General features: G+C 47.5%; 1 protein-coding gene across 4 annotated transcripts in view; it reads left to right on the top strand.

Annotated features, from left to right (window-relative positions):
- The window catches only part of COL22A1 (collagen type XXII alpha 1 chain), a 316497-nt gene that overhangs the window by 279610 nt on the left and 16578 nt on the right, over window positions 1-20309 (top strand). For all 4 annotated transcript variants that reach the window (XM_090040702.1, XM_090040701.1, XM_090040704.1 and 1 more), the window contains 11 exons: window positions 230-283; window positions 2716-2769; window positions 3614-3667; window positions 6072-6125; window positions 8873-8926; window positions 9738-9791; window positions 10794-10847; window positions 11453-11497; window positions 15097-15150; window positions 16144-16197; window positions 18888-18941. In XM_090040702.1, coding sequence (XP_089896828.1) covers window positions 230-283; window positions 2716-2769; window positions 3614-3667; window positions 6072-6125; window positions 8873-8926; window positions 9738-9791; window positions 10794-10847; window positions 11453-11497; window positions 15097-15150; window positions 16144-16197; window positions 18888-18941 — 585 coding nt within the window. The remainder of the gene's footprint in view (window positions 1-229; window positions 284-2715; window positions 2770-3613; window positions 3668-6071; window positions 6126-8872; window positions 8927-9737; window positions 9792-10793; window positions 10848-11452; window positions 11498-15096; window positions 15151-16143; window positions 16198-18887; window positions 18942-20309) is intronic.

Below are 20309 nucleotides of genomic sequence, written 5' to 3'. Positions count from 1 at the left end.
TTCAGTTGTGCCCAGGAAAGAGAGAGGCAGTGTGCCCACACAGGGTGCGATCAGGTAGCAAAAGTGGGATCAGGTAGCAAAAGAGGCTAACTTGCATGAGCCTTAGCATGACGAAGGGTGGGCAAAGTACTGTCCATGGGCTTACTGATGACTTACTGTGCCCTTCTGATCTTGCAAGATGAGAACATGATTAAGCTCTTCTTAACCCAATGTTTGCTTTTTATTGTAGGGGGCTACTGGTCCCAGAGGCCCACCAGGCCCTCCAGGCCCAGATGGTCTAAAGGTTAGTGACACCCTTTGGTTGATTATCCCAAAAATCGACTCTGGTTTTCATATAAGTCAAAAGTTGAAGCAACACACAGATGGACTGCATTTTTGTGTGAAGGGGTGAAACTTAAGCGAGACGGACGTGGTAGACTGACTCTCTGCCAGGGAATGGGAGCGGGAGGGAGAATTTCATCCCCAGGGGGCTGAATCGCACAGCACAGTTCCCACAAGGTGTGTCTACACATTCATTAAATGCACTGTAGTTACTGCAGACTATGTTTAGTACTTGCATGACCAAGTACTAAATCAATGTACAGCAACTGATACTGCTGTGCAGCAGTACTGGCCCACAGGCTTTTACAGATGCTAACAGAGTAGTAGCCCAATGCTACTGTGCAGTAGTGTATTAGCACAGGTTTTGCCCGGCACGCTACTACACAGTGTTACTTGGCTACTATGCAGTGAGCGTCGCATGTAGATGCATCGGCAGTGTGGTATCTCACTCACCATTGCCTTGTTTATAAAGAGCCTTCAGGGGATTTAACTCTTGACTCCAAAGTTTATCTCGCTGGATATTTTGCTCAAGCAAGGGCTGTAAGATCAGGGGCTTTCTTTACATAAGTAAATATGCATCATCACTTTAAGTGTGTAAATATCTATTCTTGTCAATGTAGATCCAGCTGGGGTAAGCTTTAGCAATAGAAATCCTGTGCAGTTCCTTCTCCACGTCACCCTGTTTGCTTCTGTGGCTTCTACTTAACTGAAGATTTGGTGTGCTGGAGGCTATATTGAAGATTCACGAACAGCCACGGCCACTTTATCTAGCACCTAGTATTACCCTGAAAGGATCATTTCAGCTATTTACCACATCTTGACCTCATAATTGGGGGCCACAGACACACTCTGAGTCGTGATGTCTGAAGGACTCTAGTACTTTTAACATTTTGAGTTCTCGTTTCCTGTAACCCGTGCCATCCATTTGCTCAGCGTGTCAGCGCTCAGTTACAAATGAAACATTTACAACTGCTGAGCATGAAGCAAAGCAATGGCAGTGGCAATAGAGATAAGAAGTTTCCATCATGATACACTTATAATTTCCCCCTAGACTTGCTTGCTTGCTTGTACTGCTGTCTTAAGTAGTGTTTGCTATTTTAATTTCTTTGCATTTGCACTTATTACAGTGTACAACAAGCTGCTGTATTGATTCAGCAAATTAATTTTACATCATGCAGTTAAAAGTACAGAAAAAAGCAAGAGAGGAACAGGCGCAGAAGTGCAGCAGATGGAAATAGGAGAAGACTCTGAGATAAAACTCAGAGTTAGTTAGCAACCCAGATAGACACAGGCAATATAGGTAATTGCTGTAAACGCTCAGCAGTCTGGAAAATACTCCCTCCTCTACCATTCCCTTATATCTTGCAGCAAGAGGAGAGATTTGAGCAAGAAGATTAGGCATTTGCTTAAATAATAGCATCAGATTTAAATTGTGAACATGAATAACCCTAATAGTCTAATTTTTATTCAGCTCCTACACATGTACCCTGCAGGTTTCCAAATGAAGTAATGAACCCACATGAATTCATAAAGGAGCCATGCACTCTAGGGTTTCCCTTGTGTGCTGCGCTCGTCCAAGAGCCCCATGCACTCTCACCCTGGCGTACCAAAAACCAAGCAAGTATCTGGTTACAGTTTTAAGTAAAGTTGCATACCCTTTCTCCATCACACTTCCTCTAGCCGGATGCTGCTTCCTGTTCCCCCCAAGAGGAGGAACCGTCTCTCTCAAGTGCTACATATTAGATCCCAGGTATCCAGTTATTGCACATTTAGTGAATAATCCTGTATGATCAGGTGACCTGAATCCCTCGGCCAGCAATTTAGTAGTAATCTGTGTTATTGCTGGAGTTTCATGTTGGATCTACCAGCTTTGATATTTGCCATAGAACAATGTGTTAGAGGCCTTTTCTGTGATGGGGGCAAGAGGAGACGCATGAATATGTGTGCCTTCAAGAGAGAAGACTCCAGTTCAGCAAAGCACTTAAAGGTCTGCTTGTCTCTAAGCACTTCTGTAAGGCCATTTTGGAGGCAACGAGATAGACTGATTGATCGATCGATCTATATGTGTATATATGTGTGTACGTGTGTGTATGTATATGTGTGTTTGTGTGTGTGTGTGTGTGTATGTGTATGTATATGTAAGTATATGCATATGTGTGTTTGTGTGTGTGTGTGTGTACATGTATATTATATATATGTGTGTGTGTGTGTGTGTGTATGTGTATGTATATGTAAGTATATGCATATGTGTGTTTGTGTGTGTGTGTGTACATGTATATTATATATATGTGTGTGTGTGTGTGTGTGTGTGTGTGTGTGTATGTATATATGTAAATGCCAAAGTAGGAAATTTGGCTACCCTAAGTGATTTTCAATGGCTTTGTTCATTATCAGGGCACTAAAGGAGACCGTGGAACAATGGGGGAGGCTGGAGAAAAAGGTGAACAGGTAAAAAGAAGTATGTATTTCCCAAATTAGCATGATCGGAAAGGAAGTATGGATGATATAACCATATTTCTGTCCCTGGCAACACTTACTTTATCCTCAGCAAGGCAACAGGTGAAGCCACCCAGCACCCTAATCTCCAGGTGGGCTGGGGTCAGATTGAGCCGAGACCATTGTAGTCAGTACCTCCTTCATATAACAGTGCTCCCCACCCCCTGGGAGAAGCCAGATTAGCTTTTTTTCAACACCATCACTGCCACCGCATTGGGAGGTGTTTTGCATGAAAGAGTAACACAGATCATAACCAAAATTCAGCCCCACGTTGTGGAAGATTTTCTGAGCTTTTGGGTTAAACAGGGCCAGACTTTTTAGCCAGTCAGGGAGGCCTAAACTGATTTCATTTAAACCTTTTGCACAGCTCTTGTTTTCTACCCATCCTTCTGCCATGACCTCCCAGTCTGCCTCCCCCAGCCTCCAAGAGAAGATGCCTTAGGAAAAGTCCATCCTCAATATAACCGCTGTCCTTTCTTGACTTGCTGCTAACACTGCAGTAATTGCTCAGTGAATATTTCCCTTTCATGCATTTTTGTAACTCAGACCAAGCCCTCTGTTACATTTTTTGACACGTTCAGTCCCCAAAGCCTGCGTCTATTAAGGTCTTAGACACAGCATAAATGTGCATGCTTGGGCCATCTGCGCTTCAATTTGCAACGCCTGGAGAGCTTGTTTTCTGCTTACTTTCCCATTGCACCGTTTACTCACCACATCCTTGTGAGTTATTTACCTGGACCTGAGTTAACTATGAAGAGTAAGATGTCCATCTAAATGTTGTTTTGTGATTCTGCAGGGTCACCCTGGAATGCCTGGTTTTTTGGGACCACCTGGAAACCCAGGCCCACCTGTAAGTGTTCCTCTTCCCTTTTTCCTTATATTGAAAACCGTATGGTCATGTGTGTTCTCCAGTCTGCAACTATGGGTTTTTTAGTAGCTATGAAAGATCTACCCCTCTTGTTCATGTTTTCCATTGGGTTCCTAATGGTCTTCAGAACAGCATAGACTTGCACACGCCTGGTAACTGGTACTTAATGTCCTGTGCAGCCATTTCTCATCCGTTGCTTCCATCACCTCCTTTATCCCAAAGGAAACAGTCATGAAAACATATGTTCACTCCTTACGCAATGCTGCCCATGCACAGCAGAGCAGGCTGCCAGTTAACAAATGTCAAAGGCTAGATTTTGGCTCTTGGAGTCTTCGGAAGATCTTCAAGTCAGTTTTTCACAAACTTTTGTTTTCTGTGGTCTGCGTCCTAATGGAGGAATCCTCTTGCGTGCCATCCTTACTTAATCCTACCACTGCTCCTCCCGGGAAAAAAACCAACAACGGTGGCTTCTTTTTGTGTTAGGAAAGCATCGACGAATCAAGTTTAAAATAAGTTTGCATCAGTCATTGGGTACAACCTCTTATAGCTCCTGAGTTGTATCTTTTCCTGGAGTGTAGGACTTCTGTTGCCAAGCCTCGTCTGATGGCCAGCAGCTACCGCTGTATTACCTCATCTAGTCACTACAGCTTGAATCTGCCCTCCTGAAGGTTTGCAGACCCCTCTAATCTTGGTGTCAGCAGCAAAGCTGATCATGATTTGAACTGCCCGTGCACCTAAGAAATAACACAGGGTGTCTACCCGGAGGTGCTCGGGTATTTTAGTGTAGCTGGTGGGAAAGGGCCACCACATCAGCAGTAGGAGACTGGTTGACATTTTGCCACTGCGATATGAACACCACGTGGAAAGGCTTTCTGGTGCCGCTAGGACCATGTGTGGATCACTAGAGCCACTACCTCTGCCAGATTTGAGACCAGCACTGAGAACCAAGCCCCACCTACTATCTCCTGTTCCACATGCATGAAGTCCAGCAGTTAGGTAGCATAAATGGTATGGAGTGTCCCAGTAACCATCTCAGGCCATATGTCATGAAGGCTGTGTTATTTTTTGGCACAATATCATAGAATCCGTTTAGCAAGTAATATCCCCCAACCCTTGGCCTGTGGGCAGGATCATACGTATCCTCTCCAGCTGGTGGCTATCTAAGTCTCTTCTTGGACATTTCTAGGTACAGTGAATCCACAGTGCCCCTTCAAGGGCTTGCTTCCTTGCTATACGTTTTTGCAGTTCAGCTTTCCCTTAATATGTTTCATTTACCTTTTCGCTGATGTAACGTAGGCCAGCGGGTTTTTGTTCTCAGGTGAATAGTCCTAAGGGCCTTGTTACACCTAAATTTTACGTGGCTCCTGGAGCTCTTTGCCCCTGGATCATCCACACATTAATACCTGAAACTAGTTGTAAGCATACTTTAGGTGGTTTAGTTATGCCGCCACAGGGCAAGTTTCTCTCTGATCCATGTTACCCAGCTCATGTTCCTTTTGTGTGTGGCCACTCCCCCCAGAGGGGCTACCCAAGTTGCAGTCCTCCAGCTTCCCAGGATGTAGTGTCATCTCTCCTACCCTCCTGTTCTTTGGGGATAAACTTTCTACCTCCTGAACTCTACTGCTAAGGGAGCAGTTCTTGCACCAAGCCAACTCCTCCTCCCACCCGTGAGGATGTGACCTTCCCATCCCTGGGGGCACAACCCCTTCCAAACAGCCTGCTCTCACACATCCCCACCTAGAGCTGGGATAGAAGCCTGTCCTGGCTCACCAGCCCTCCTGGAGTGACAACTCAGTTGTGCCAGCGGGGGACAGTCAGACAAAGGTTTTAACCCTAAGGTGCAACAGCTCCAAACTCAAGCTAGCACTAGTACCGAGCAACTTTTGAGCAGTTCAAAGTGCAACATGTAACAAGGCCCTAAGACTTTGCCATATCCACTGTGTTCTCAGAGATGTCTCCCAGCAGTTCTCTTCTTCCTGAATTTATTTGTGTCACACAGGTTTTTGGGTTTTTTTTCTGTAATGATAACACATTTTTTTGGGATGGAAAACGATTGCAATTATCTGGTTTTTTTGGTTTTTTTTTTGTGGATTGGAAGGCTAATTATATCCAGTGGTTGGCATCCATGTATCTGCTGAATTAACATGAATGGATGCTAATGCAGATGAATGAAATGCAGAGGAATAGCCTATAGTGTTGCCATCTGTAGCAGTGCCTCTGTTGACAAGGGTATATTAAAACAAGGACATATTAAATATTAAATACTATATTATTATAGTATTATAATATAGTATTATAACATTGTATTCAATACTATATTATAATATATTAAATATTAACTAATATATTTATGCTATTCATGTTCCTTTTGCTTTGTTTTATTTAGGGACCAGATGGTGTAAAAGGACCAGCAGGAGCCCCTGGGATCCCTGGAGATATTGTAAGCTATAGATCAGAGAGAATACCCTTGGCTTCTTTAGTGTGAGGTTGAACTGGAACAAACATGATGTCCTCCCAAAGACATGCGACTGCATTTAAAATGTTAGCCATGTTGAGAAGACCCTACTGAAAAGTTCTCTGATCCCTTTATTTCCACACCATCCAGCATCTTTAGAATCTGAATATGGTGCCTCTTATTCCTTTCCTGGAGTTTTGTCCACCAAAGCAACTGAAAATTAAGCAGCCTCAAATCCAGTCCAAGTCGTCTTGTTAGTCTTGTCATCTCCTACGGTTCCTCTTGGCCTGTTCAGCCCACACCGTAGATCCCGTCTCTAGAGAGTCCTTTCTGAGTCTTCTGTAGCCACATGGGTCTTGAACCACATGGAGGAGTGAGTTGAAAAAACAATGCTTGGTATTTTTAGCAGAATTGTCCCCTGCTGAGACACCGAGCGGGGAAGAACAGCAGAAACATCATGTCCACTAGGGCTGTGAGAAAGAGCAGCATTGTGCTTCGACATCCGTTTCAGCGTTTCACCAGAACGGTGTTTCATTTTGAGTTTTGTTTCATTTCAAAAGCACTGTTCTGTTCCATTTCATTGAAACGGTTTCGCTGTTTTGACTCTGTTTTGACGTTTCGATCAGGCTGGGGAAGGGGGAGCATCCCGGCCATGGGAGGCGGGGAGAGCCAGGGCTGTGCTTCTCCCCAAGCTGAGCCACATGGGGCTGTGAAGCTGCTGGGAGCACAGCCCTGATTCTCCCCTGTCTCCCACCACCTGGCTTGCTGCTTCAAAACTCGAAACATTTTGACTGCCCTCATTTTGTTTCGAGGCTGTTTCAAAGCCCTTCATTTAGTTTCGATTTTGTTGTTTCGAACTTGAAATGAGTTGAAACAGTGTTGAAACAAAACAGCCGGCAAAATTTCACACAGCCTTAATGTCCACACCATTAAAGGACTGCACTAAGGATTGCCACAGTGAAGCATGACATATCCATTCCATATGTGTTGCACCTAAAACAGGGCATTTTGTTGCACCTAAAACAGGGCAAGTTAGCCACCTCTTCACAGCACTAGGTGTGAACCAAGAAGCTTTCCAGGATGACTTTTTGACACATGCCTACTGCCACTCTCAGGCTATATCACACCCCTTTTGGGATGCAATATGTACAGACCCAACATGCTGCACGTCACGTTGGTGGTCCCTACATGGCTCCTGAAACCCGCTAGTGACTTGGCCATCGTGGACAGCTTTATGTGGGATGTATTCAGATGCTAGTCTTGGGTTGCAGTGCAGAAAACTAAAATAGATGTGTACCCTGGTGTAAATCTGATCGATCTTCACTGCCGGGGAAGAGGGGAGGGCCCTCAGTGTGCTTTTGATTCAGGACAGTGAAGCCTTGTGTTATGGTCACTTCTAGATCTGGGATCATTAAGTGTTTGATAATGGGCCTGTTGCTCTTGCCCATTCATTCAAGTCTAGTCTTCATCAGTCATACCTCCAAATTGCATGGTGGATGGCCACTGTGCGAATAATGAGCCGACTCAGCAGAGAGGCTCTGGACTGAACGGGCGGGATCAGTTCCTGCAAGTGATCAAGGCTGAAGCAGTGTGAGGGATCTGACACACTGTACAATCCCAGAGATAAACAGAAGATTTTATTCTCAGGGGTTGCCAGCTAATCACCCTTCATAACCACTAATTTAATGCGCACTAAATATAAAACATGCACTTCCTGGCCTGTGTATGAGTCCCAGAAGCACAATGCTGAGCAGAGATTTACTACATTGTTTTTCTTTTCCCTTTTCCACTTGGCAATGCTTGCTTCTTGGACCAAATCCAGGCCCATCTGAAATGATTGCCCACTGAACTCAGGGAGAGACCGCAGCTGTTCATCTGGGGGTTATGGTGGATAATCAGCTGAACAAGAGCAACCAGCTATGTTGTGCTCTAATGGACCTATATGATCCTTGCATGTATAAACAGGGATTTAATGAATAGGATTAGGGAGGTCCTGGTGGGCTTAACACTGGGGTGACTGCTACTGGAAACCAGTGGCCAAGTTCAGGTGTTCATACACCAAACAGGATAAATTAGAGATGGCTCCAAGCAGGCCATGAGAGCGGTGAAAGGATTGGAAAACATGCCTTGTAGAGGAAAACAAAGGGAGCACCGTCCATTTAACTTAAGGAAGGACTGCAAGTACCTACTTGGGGAGGAGAAAAAGGATGGTCTTCTGTAGCAGACGGGTGTAACCAAATCAAATGCCTGCAGCTGGGTAAACTCAGTCTAGAAATAAGGTGCGTGTTATTGATATCAAGGGTGAAAACCATTGGAATAAATTCCTAAGAGCTGAGGGGCATTCCCTACCACTAGTATGTGGGGTTTTTGTTTTGTTTTTTGGGGTGGGTTTTTTTTTTTTTTAGATTGGTTGTTTGATGTAAAGCAGTACTTCTCAGCCAGGGTGCCGCTATACCCTTTCAGAGATGTTACAGCCTAGGTCCCCCACAGCCACTGCTGCCACGTGGAACTGCCCCCCACTCATGCACAGCCAGGATAGGAAGGTCTGTGGCATAAGCATGTTTTCTGGCCTGCATTTTGGCTATCTGATAAACCAAAAGCAGGCAGGAGCACGTAGTCTGGCCACAGCCCTTCCTTGGCCAACCCTACATGGTGTCTCTCAGAAACAGGCACAAATGTAAGAAGCATCAGAGAAGCTTATTTGACCTGCTACATCCCTGTTCTCTTTTCAGGGTAAAGATGGCCCACCAGGACCTCAGGGACCACCAGGATTGCCTGGACTTCAAGTAAGTGATGACCTGTAGCTTTTTCTCATTCGGTGGGTTGAACTTCCTTTGAGCACGTGGACAGGTTGGAGATGCCTTTACACTAATGAAAGATCTGGACTTGTACGTATCAGATTTAACTCTACATTGGCTCTGTGCAATGGGAATCCTGTGTGTGATCACCTTCTGCCCGAGAGATAGCTTTTGGGATGGAGTGGGTCGGTTGCCCTAGCCTGTCTCTTTGCACTCTGGCAGAGGTCTGTACCCGGATGGCATAGATTTGAGATAACGATAAGTGTGTGGGCTCTGATATCTGTGCAAACCATCCACAGCACCAAAGGGGATAGTGCTCTAGAGCCCTCATTGCAGTGCTCTCCCCTGCTTTGGCTCAAGATCAAGGGCATCACTGGTGCAATGTCTGACCGCATCTTTTCTTTGGCATCTCTGGTGGCATTTTATATCTCTAATGTCTATGGGCCGGATCATCGTCTAGTGCAAGTCCACCTAGCTCATGAAGTTAGTGGAGCTAGTTGGATTTACACCAGTTGAGGATCCACCCTTATGCTTCTGCCTTTGTGGTGTATGAGAGATACCAGTAAGAAAGACAGCTCTTGTAATCTCCAGATTGGGAGGTGGAAGTCCGTTTTCTGAACAGTAGGGAAGGACAGATTTTGTGTGGCTAATAGCCAGATGAGCTGTGAAAATAGAAATGAACACTGTGTGACAGCTGATCTTAAGGTAGGTTATGATCAAGAAGAGAAATCATTGGGAGATTCCACACTAACAAATGCACTTTTCCTTATTGACTTTTCCTTTTGTGTTTCACTTACAGGGCATTGATGGGAACGATGGCAAGGATGGCAAGCCAGGATCTCCTGGGGAACCTGTAAGAAAACATTTTATAAACTTATTTCCAGTTGAGGCTCACAGAGCCACCTCTGGCTTGCACTTGCAGGGATGCCTGTTTCTAGACTATGTAGGTGGTCAGGAGGTGTGTTTGCACGTGCTTTTTAATGCAAGGAAACTGCACTGCCCTGAGCCACACGAGTTGCATGCAGACCACCTTAGAAGAAAATTTGGCTGCTTTACTCCTAAAACCATTGTGCATATTGTAAGGAAGCAGTTTGTCTTGTAAGATTAAACCTCCTGAGCTGTGGGTTTTGGGGGGGGTTTCTTCTTTTCAGCAATGGAGAGAAAATTGCACGGTGGACAAGGAAACAGGAAACATGCATCCTAAAATGCAGGCGTTGGATTATTTACTGATTAGTTCTCTTCCTTTCTTGGCTAGAGGGTTTGATTTCCTCAATTTTTGTTAAACTATCATCACTGGAAGGAAAAGGACCTGGTCTGTAGTCTTCTGGCCAGAAGGCTGTATTCATATAATTGGACAAGAAATGGGACTCCCAAGTGTGTGCCCGTTACATTGAGAAATGTGCTGCTCCTGTTGTCCTGCAGTTCTGCCAAACATTGCATGCTTGCCTTATGCTGAGAGGACCAGTGCTCACTCAGGGCTCAGGTACTCTGCTGAGCATCCTGCTTTGAAAATGGACTGGAGTCCAAAACTGTCTGTACTTAGTTGTACGTCCACTTCAAGGACATGTGCAATTTCATGTTAAACATAAATGTTTATCTTCTACATAAATGTATATGGCAACCAGTGCAGGGGCTGTACAAAATGCCAAAAGATGAATTTACGCATCTCCATTGATTACCCCATATCCCTAGTCTTGTGTGCTCAGATATAGGCCTTACTCGAGCATCCTTGCTGCATGCACTTTTGCAAATGTACCCCTAAAGCTGTTATTGCAATGCAAGGGGAAGAGCAGAATTGCTTTGTGGATGATGAGTAGGCTAACGATGTTTTAAAAATTGTCCTTCTTTTTGTTAGGGCAAATCAGGAGAACCAGGGCTTCCAGGCCAGGAGGGTGCCAGGGGGTTACCGGTAGGTACTGCACCAGAGGATTCAATCCATGAATTGTCTTGTCTTTCTAGATGGAAGCTCTTTGAGACAGGAGTGGTGATGTACAGCCATACAGACTTTGTGCAGTGACTGCTAATATGGTTTAGGCAATGCAGGTGTGACAGAGAACAAGTCATCAGCAATGCGAAACGTGGGGTTTCCAGAGCTTTTGCACCACTGCAGCTTTGTTCTGGTGGGTCACAAGGAGTCTTCCCTCTCTTCTCATGGGACATGAGTGAAGAGACTTGCTCACAACTGCCAGCCGTGTGCTCCACCCAGTTATCCTTATGGCACATATATCTCCTGAGTGGAAGGGCAGAGCAGGGAAGACAGCAAGGGAAGTCCCTGGCAGTCTGCTGGCCTAGCACAGCAGTAAGAGAAGGCTGTATCATGCATGGTCTCCTCTACCCCCAAGGCAGCTAGGGAGAGGGATTGCGCCTCCCTGTGCCAGCCTCTTCCACAGCCCAGCAGCACCATGCTGACCAGTCACTGAATGCAAATGTGTGCATGCACTGTTCAATCAGAGCTTGCCCAAAGATCCCCACCTCTAGAAGCAAAGTCGCTATTAATATTACTCTTCTCGACAGGGCTTCAAGGGACAAAGAGGAGACATGGGTCCCCCAGGCTCTCGGGTAAGTAGTATGCACCAGCTTTTGGGAGGAGGTCATGTCTATTGAGGAATCAGCATTGAACAGTCCTGCACTGTGAGAGGGAATTACGTCCTGCTCTTGTGACGTCATTTCCCTCAGCTGTTGTGACCGTGTGGGGTTGTCTTATAATGGGTGGTAGAATACTTTCATAGTTTCTAGAGGCGGAAGGGACCTGAGCAGATCATCAAGTTTGACCCCCTGACATGGCAGGAAAGAGTACTGGGGTCAAATGACCCCAGCAAGGTGTTTATCTAGACCCCCAGGGCAGGAGCCAGCACCACTTCTCTGGGAAGTTGGTTCCAGACCCTAGCCGCCCTGACAGTGAAGTAGCGCTTCCTGATATCTGACCTAAACCTACCCTCTGCCAGCTTGTGACCATTATTCCTGGTCACTCCTGGCGGTGCTCGGGGGAACAGGGGCTTCCCCAGTGCCTGCTGATCCCCCTGACTAGTTTGTAACAGGCAACTAGATCCCCCTCAGCCTTCTCTTGTGGAGGCTGAACAGGTTCAGGTCCCATAGCCTCTCCTCGTAGGGCCTGCCCTGCTGCCCCCTGACCATGCGAGTGGCCTCCTCTGGACCCTCTCCATGCTGTCCACATCCCCCTTGAAGTGTGGAGCCCAGACCTGGATGCAATACTCCAGCTGCGGCCTGACCAGTGCCGCATAGAGGGGGAGAATCACCTCCCTGGACCTGCTCGAGATGCATCTGGGGATGCAAGACGAGGTGCGGTTGGCCTTCCTGACCGCGTCCCCACACTGCCGGCCCATGTTCATCTTGGAGTCCTTTTTTGCCTCTGCCCTGACGAGGAGGGAGTTCCCCAGCCTGTAGGTATGGTGCTGGTTCTTCCTCCCCAGGTGCAGCACCTTGCACTTGTTGGTGTTGAATCCCAACCTGTTCTCTTCTGCCCACCTCTGTAACCTGTCTAGGTCCAATTGTAGCCTATTCCTCCCTTCTAGCATGCCCACATCCCCCCACATCTTATTGTCATCAGCAGATTTGAACAGGTGCTTTTTACCCCCTTGTCCAAGTCACTGATGAAGATGTTGAACAGCGCGGGCCCGAGGACCGAGCCCTGGGGGACCCCACTGCCCACATCCCTCCAGGACAAAAATGACCCATCCACCACCACTCTCGGAGTGTGGCTCTCCAGCCAGTTGGTGACCCATCTGACTGTGTGGGTGTCTACACCACAGTCCCCCGGTTTCTTAATGAGAACAGGGTGAGAGACAGTGTCGAAGGCCTTCCTAGAGTCCAGGAAGACGATGTCCACTGCTATCCCTGTGTCTAAAGATTTGGTGACCTGGTCATAGAAGGCCACCAGGTTGGTCTGACAGGACCTGCCGCTAATGAACCTGTGTCGGTTGCCCCTAAGCATGACCTCCCCTGCTGGCCCCTCATGGATGTGTGCCAGGATAATTTTCTCAGAAAGCTTGCCCAGGATCAAGGTAAGACTGACTGGCCTATAGTTTCCTGGGTCCTCCTTCCTCCCTTTTTGAAGATGGGAACCACATTGGCCCTCTTCCAGTCTTCTGGCACCACACCAGAGCACCACAAGTGCTCGTACAGCTGAGCCGGGGTCCCGCAATGATCTCAGCTAATTCCCTCAGTACTTGGGGGTGGAGATCGTCTGGACCAGCTGATTTGAATACATCCAGTCCCTCCAGACGTTCCCTGACTAGATCCTCACTGACTCTTGGCCTAGGTGTGCTGCCCCTGGGGCCTGAGGAGGGCCCAGTGTGGGGGGCTGATCTGGTCCCTGCTCAGGAAATTGGAGGCAAAGAAATTGTTAAATAGGTTAGCTTTGTTGTCTGGTGTGACAACCAAATTTCCTAGAGTGTCTTTCAGGGGCTCCACGCTACCCGGTACCTGCTTTTTGCCCCCTATGTATTTAAAAAAGGACTTCTGTCCTTGATCTGGGTAGCTAGTCCCATTTACATCTCTGCCTTGGCCTTCCTGACTGCCCCCGTGCATCCCCAAGCAACTGCAGTATAGTCCTCCCTGGTGATGGCCCCTCCCTGCCATTGGGTGTGCGCCTCCCTTTTTGCTAGGAGACATATTCCTGGATGCTTTTGGTGAGCCATGGGGGTTTTTGTGCCCTCCTTCTCCCTTGATCCGTGTTGGGATTACCTCCCTTTGGGCTTGGAGGATCGTCTCCTTAAGGAGCGACCACTTTCCTTGGACACCTTGCTCCCCGCCCCTCTGGGACCTCAGTGCTTCCCCGACTATTGTCCTTAGCTCATTGAAGTTTGCCTTCCTAAAATCTAGGGCTGCTGCCTTGCAGCAGGCCTTTGCCACCTTGCGCTGGATGGTGAATCCCGGCAGGCGATGATCGCTGTCGCCCAGGTGGTTGAGTACCCGCAGCCCCCTTACCAGGTCGTCACCCGTGGCCAGCACCAGGTCCAACAAGGTGTCTCCCCTGGTGGGGCTGTGCACCTCCTGGGTTAGATGGAGGCCCTGCATTTGGGCTGGGAACCTACGTGAGCGTTCAGACCTGGCTGCTCCTCCCAGCAGATGTCTGGAAAGTTCAGGTCACCCATGATGACTACGTCCTTTGACCTAACTACCTCTGTGAGCTGATTTAAGAATTCCTGGTCTAGCTCTTCCCCTTGGTTGGGCGGTCTGTAGTAGACCCCCACCGTTAAGTCTCTTTCCCCCTGACTTCCTTGTATCCTAACCCAGAGCACTTCCGTGTGCCCCACCTCTGATTCTTTGCTAATTGACGAGGATGTGTATTCCTCCTTAATATAGAGCACCACGCCCCCACCTTTCCTCCCTGTCCTATCCCTCCTGTACAGCCTGTAGCCCTTGATATTCACCACCCGGTCGTGTGTTGGGTCCCACCACATTTCAGTGATCCCCACTATGTCTGGGTTGGTGTCAGCTAGCAGGGGGATGAGTTCCTGCTGCTTGTTTCCCATACCACAAGCATTGTGTAGAGGCATTTGAGGCCTCCTGTGGATGTGTGCACTGGCCCCCTAATTTCAGCATTACCCTGAATAAATGGGTCCATCCAACCATATATTGACTTACCCACTGGGGAAGAATCACTGGTGTAACTGGTGTCAGCTTCCTGTCTCACAAGCTGACAAGAGGAGTCTTCATTCATCTGCACTGAAGTTGCACTCCCGTATAACGTGAGAGCCCGTGCAGTGAGCGTGGTAGCATCTCTGATGGTCTTTGCACATCTCTTTCACACAATGCTTTCATTTCCACTGGCAAGAAAGCCACTGTTCACCTCTTCCTTGTGCTATGTGATGAGTGCATGACTTTCCTTCCCAAGTTACTTGCCATGTTGAACATACCATTGCTGGTCATATGCTGCCTGGCATATGGAGGGTGCTCCGGATCATTTTATAAGCAGTGGGTCAGGTCTGAGCTCTGTTAGCTCCAACTGAAGCAGGAAGCAAGGCAGGATAACAGCCAGCTGCCCAGTTCTTTAAAAATTTGTCAGCCCTGATGAAAGACCCTTTGAATTTCACTCTAGTCCTGCAGCTTCCCTGTGCCATTGATGGAGGAGCGGCTGGACTGCTAGAGCTGTGTCCGATGCTCTGAATTACTTTCTTCTTTTCCTTTCTTTGCAGGGAGAGCCAGGTGTGACGGGTCCTGCTGGGCATGAGGGACCACCAGGGAAGGATGTAAGTGTGCTCCTTGGAGTGGAAATAAATCCTCTGCTGCTTGATGAAGGCTTGCTTTACAGTATACAAGATAAATCCAGCCATGGACGCTATAGTAACAGTATAATATTGTAGCTATGCTTGTACAATGCTCCTTAAGATAACAAGGAACTTGAGGGCCTTTGTCACTGCTTAGCCTCCTGAAACTTAAATGTCAGCTCCATCTTTGGAAACAGGGAGAGAAGTGAATTGTATCCTGAATTGCGTGGTATGTCCAGTATCTCTGATACCTGTTGTCCTGATCCTGCTACGTTTGCTGTCTCTAAACAGTACTTCGTTGTGCCAAGTCCCACAGGGCAAGAGTCCATCACCCTTTCTCATCCTGAATGGCACCTGATTACCCAAGTAACCCCATTGAAATCAGTGAGATTGCTCTTAGAATAAGCTGCTACTTAAAGGGAAAAATGCAGCCCTATAGCATTATTAGCAGCAGTGCAGTAATGGAGCAGAGCCCAGGCGGACATACGGTGAGTATGACCAAGGGATGGACCCGGTGGGTTCCCATGCTCTCTCTAGAGGTCATTGGAAAGCAGATCCTGATTTGCATCCCTTTCTGATGACTGGAATATGTTGGTTTTTGAATTCATCCTACGAGAGCGCAAATGGAAAAGGCCTGCCTGAGATGTGTAGGCGTCAGAGTTGGTTCAAGGTGCAGTGAAAGACATCAAGTAAAAATGTGGCCAGGATCTGACTTTGGCTTAGAAATCCCCATGTTAATAGACTTGCCTTGCGGAGGCTCCCCTTTGTAATTCAGAGTGCTGGTTTCTCCTGGGAAACTAGGATATTTAGAAACCAGAATGTTTTTGTTTGTATTTTTCTTGCTAACCCAGGGGCAGTGAAAAGTAATTAAGAGACCTGAATTCTTTTCAAATGACAGTTTAATTGCCTGTGCTTTGGCCATTTGTTTGCTGTTCATGTTGTTTGCTTAGTGCCACCCTCGCTCTCTTGTTCCAGGGTGACGCCGGCCCCACCGGACCTCAGGGTCCTCGTGGATTCAGAGGGCAGCCGGTGAGTTTGCCCTCCGGACAGTCGGTCTTTGAAGGATGGATAGTACCTCGTAGGTGTGCCATAGACTCCAGATGTCTGTTTTGGAAGATAATCCAGTGGAAGCCTCTGGTGGCCTTTGGCGAAGGATGTGTGATGGCCGGTAGACTTAAAACAGGAAGGGGCAGAGACTGGTGGTTCCTCCTGAGAGCTGAAAATCAGGAGTGCATTTGAACAACACTTGCAGCGCTGGGACCATGACAGTGTCCTTGTCCCCTGTCTTTACTTTTTAGCCATTTGATGCCCTCTATGGCCTTTGACTACAGTTTCCCAAAGAAGTAGTTAATTTTGATGCTTAACATGATGCTCACCTTAAGACACCGGGCATTAATTTTGATGCTCACCTTAAGACACCAGGCATCTGATCATGATACCTATTAACAAGCTCCTGATTTTTATCATGCCCAATGCATATGCAAGAACAGCTTCAGGAGAAGATGCCTCTTCATTACTGAAAGCATGTAGGAAGCCGCTTTATAGTATTGCCCGCAGTGCAGAAATAGCAATTTAGCTAAAATTTCTTAAAGGTGTCTTTTGGGATGGCTGAGAGATTGCTTATACCAGCGTTCATGGTTTTTATTCTATTTTAAAAATCGCCTCATTCCACGGCTGAATACAAATAGGGATGTTTGGACCTGTGCACATCCCTAATGGATTACAGTAGCAGGTAATTCTTTGCTCTGTGGGAAAGCATGGTACAGAAAGCAAGATGCTGAAACCTGTTCTATAATAAGCACAAAATGCTGACTCAGTCGGCGCTGCCAGGAATGAGAACATCAGGTCCTTGAGAGCAGGGAGCATCAGGGTCTAGAGGAGATGACAGTAACATATGGAGAGCCCTTGTGCATACCTTTCAGTTTAATCCATTATTTTACATGCGGCCTGTGGTGCTGGCACTGCTGGCTAACACATCTTGCCCCAGGACATCACTTGCAGTGAAGAAAAAGGCTTCCAGGAGGGAAGGCAGGAGGGATAAGATGCGAAGGATTTAGGTGGATTAGTGGGAGGACAAAGCACCAGCCCCTCTTGTTCTTTTTGTACCTTCTGTTCTTGGCATTATAATTAGGCCGACCATAAGGAAATTTGGGACATCCAGGACACTGCTCTTCACCTCCTCCCTGTGCTCTCCCAAGTCAGTGGGGCTGGGGTGTGGGGCATGCTGGGTAGGCAGCGGTGCCTGCCCGCCCGCCCACCGGCGTCACTCCGACTCCCCACTGAGCGTGCTCCTGTGCCCCTGAATTTCTGGGATGCCCATTATAATGCTCAACAGCCTGCCAGGGCCGGCCTCTGAAAACTAGGACTGTCCCAGCTAAACAGGGACATACGGTCATCCTAATTATAATTAATGAGAGGCTCTGGGGGTGATACAGATTGTGAGGATTACAGGTAAAGGGGCCAGCTTTCAAGGGCTGTTCTAACTGGACGGGAAACCTCTCTGCATACTAATATAGGAGGGGATGGCAACAAGGTGGCCTCTTTAGCACATCTCTGGGTCCCATATGAGGGTGTTTTTCCAGCATAGTTTTCAAAAGTGCTCCTCATTTGCACATTTCTCAAGTCCTCACATGCTCATGTTCATGCTTTTCATCCTCCCTGTTATGGGGCTTTTCCATCATCAGCATATGGTGGGCACCACATCAGAAGATCTGGTGATAAGGATTTTGACACTAGTGTACCACGCCTAGGCTGGGTCATATTGGCAATGTCTAAATGCCCCAGGCAGATGGAAAACCTGACATGCTGAGTTTCTGTGGCTACATGTGCAGAAATGTCCCCCAGGCTTTGGTGGCCTAGCTCAGGATCCCAGCTTTCCCCCCAAGGTTCCCTCTGTAATGGGTACCCCAGCTCACTCCTAGTGAGCTCCCTGTCCCCTCGGTGCCACCAGAGCAGCACAAAGGACAGAGCAAGGTCCCTGTCTTGCAAAGACTTCTCAGAGAAGGGGGTGCTCTTCACTGCTTCTTTCAGAGATGATGGAAACCAGAATCAGAAGTAAAACAACCGTGGTTGGTAATGATCCTCCAGCTGAAGTAGGTCCAGGCCAAATCGCTGTCTCTGAAGTGGCATGATGCCCACTTGAAACTTGTCCTTTACCCATTAAACGTTCAAAGAAGTTCCTCTGAGTTTTCCATCCCAAAAGCACTTGCTGTTTTTTCTGAGTGTTACCCAAAAGCCGTTGCGTTTAAATCCAGAAGAAGCTTTATTTCAGCCGTGGCTGAAGGGATCCAGGAGAAGAGAATGGGGAAAGAAACGTGGAAGGGAATTGTTTGTCGTGAGCATTGGTGATCCTGTGGATTTTTGTTCTTCTCCAAGGTGGCCACAGGAAGTTGGCAGGACTTCCCTGCCCCACGCTGGTGACAGCCTGTTATCACCTCTCCCAAACATGCACTTTCTTTAGCCACCTATTAGCCACTGGAGAATTACCATTGCTGTCTAGCCCAGAAGTGCATCCTAACCTGTTAGGTCTTTTAATGTGCCCATCACCAGAGTGCCAGCATCCTCAAGGGAGCTCATGGTGTTTATGTCTCTGTCTCAGTGGGGATGACCTTGAAGTGAAGGATCTCCCTGCTGCTTTGATGCTCCAGATGATTTTTTAATTTTGGGTTCCAAATCTCTTTCTTTCTCTCTCACTCTGTCTCATTTCCCTCTTGGTACAGGGCAAGAGTGGATCACCTGGTCCCCCAGGGGAGCCTGGCCCTGCAGGAAACCCAGTAAGTGTGACAATGGCCATTGTATAACAGTTAGGGGGAACTGTACAACAATTACAGGGGATGACTGGGGGAACAAGAAGCCTGAGGTGTGATGGGATGTCAGTAGACTCCCAGTGGGAATTTGCAAGGTTCAAAGTTTAAGGGCAACTGTTTGAAGGTTATACTGGGGTGGTCTGCTGTCTGGTGGGTGGCTGTGTGGCTGGGATCAAGAGACATCAGTCCTTAGGTTGTATCATCCGTTCTCTCACTAAAGACAGGACAGAGGGGAGTAATTTATTACTCAACACAGAGAAAAGAGTGGCATGTCACCTTAAAAAGACATTTAATTTTGCCCAGCGAGGAAATGTGCTGTCAGCAGAGAGTGTCACATGGAAGAAGAGAGGCTGTGAGAAGAGCTGGCAGGCAGCCACTGAAAGGAGCAGTGGCGAGCTCGCTCGAGGCATGCTGGGGAAATGTAGGCCCTGGGTAGTAAGCCAAGGTCACACAACAGAGCGGATGCCCTCAGGTGCCACCATATGTGCAAGAATAGTCTGACAATGCAGCGCTGGTAACACAACTAACAAAGAGGATTTAGTTTGTTCTCTTCCCCTGTTGCTTTAGGGTTTAGGAGTCAATTAAAACTTACTGTGCCCCTGGCACTACCTCAGGACAGGTGCTCATTGGTGCTTTTGAGTCAGGCTGAGCCTGAGGGTGTCACAAGGAGGGATTTGGATAGTTCCAGTGCCACCTTTGTTACCCTGTCCAGAAGTCAGCCATGGGCTTGCTGCTAGGTCTTCCACTTTGGGTAGGCTTTCATGACATCTGGCTTCAGGGAGCTCTCCTCCCATGCACTGGCCATGAAGAGGACAAAGTCTTTCCGCCTTGGGTAGCTGATAGGACATAGCCATATGGGAGGAAAGGTAGCATCACCTAGCAGGCATGGCAAGTGACACCAAGCCAGCACCTCTGGCTGTTACTCCTCGCTGCTATTACATAATGCGTAGTCTTGGGTGTCTCCTAAACAGTCTGTGTGCACAGGTATACACAGGTGTACTAACTTACCTTTTTTGCAGGGGCGTAAGGAGATGCAGTTAATAGCAACAGTCACTGAACTGCTCAGTGAAGATTGTTAATTTCTTGGTGCTTGTTCTTATTTATATCCCTATAACATCTAGAAGAGCCAGTTGGGGACCAGGGCCACATTACACTGCATTCTGTACATATACGCTGAATAAAAAAGGCTTATAACTGAGCACGTAACAGGAGATGACCGAGAGAGGGGCACTGATGGTGGAGAATGAGAAAATGATGCATGAGAATGGGTTGGCATGAGACACAGTAGCCTTGTCGATATTATTGGCCATTGCTAAGAAGACCTTCACTACTCAA

Source organism: Crocodylus siamensis, chromosome 3 (assembly GCF_052110815.1).
Source record: "Crocodylus siamensis isolate JL-2025a chromosome 3, ASM5211081v1, whole genome shotgun sequence".
In the NCBI taxonomy this organism is placed as follows: domain Eukaryota; kingdom Metazoa; phylum Chordata; order Crocodylia; family Crocodylidae; genus Crocodylus; species Crocodylus siamensis.
Note: the sequence above shows the minus strand (reverse complement) of the source record. Positions and strands in the feature narration are given on the sequence as shown.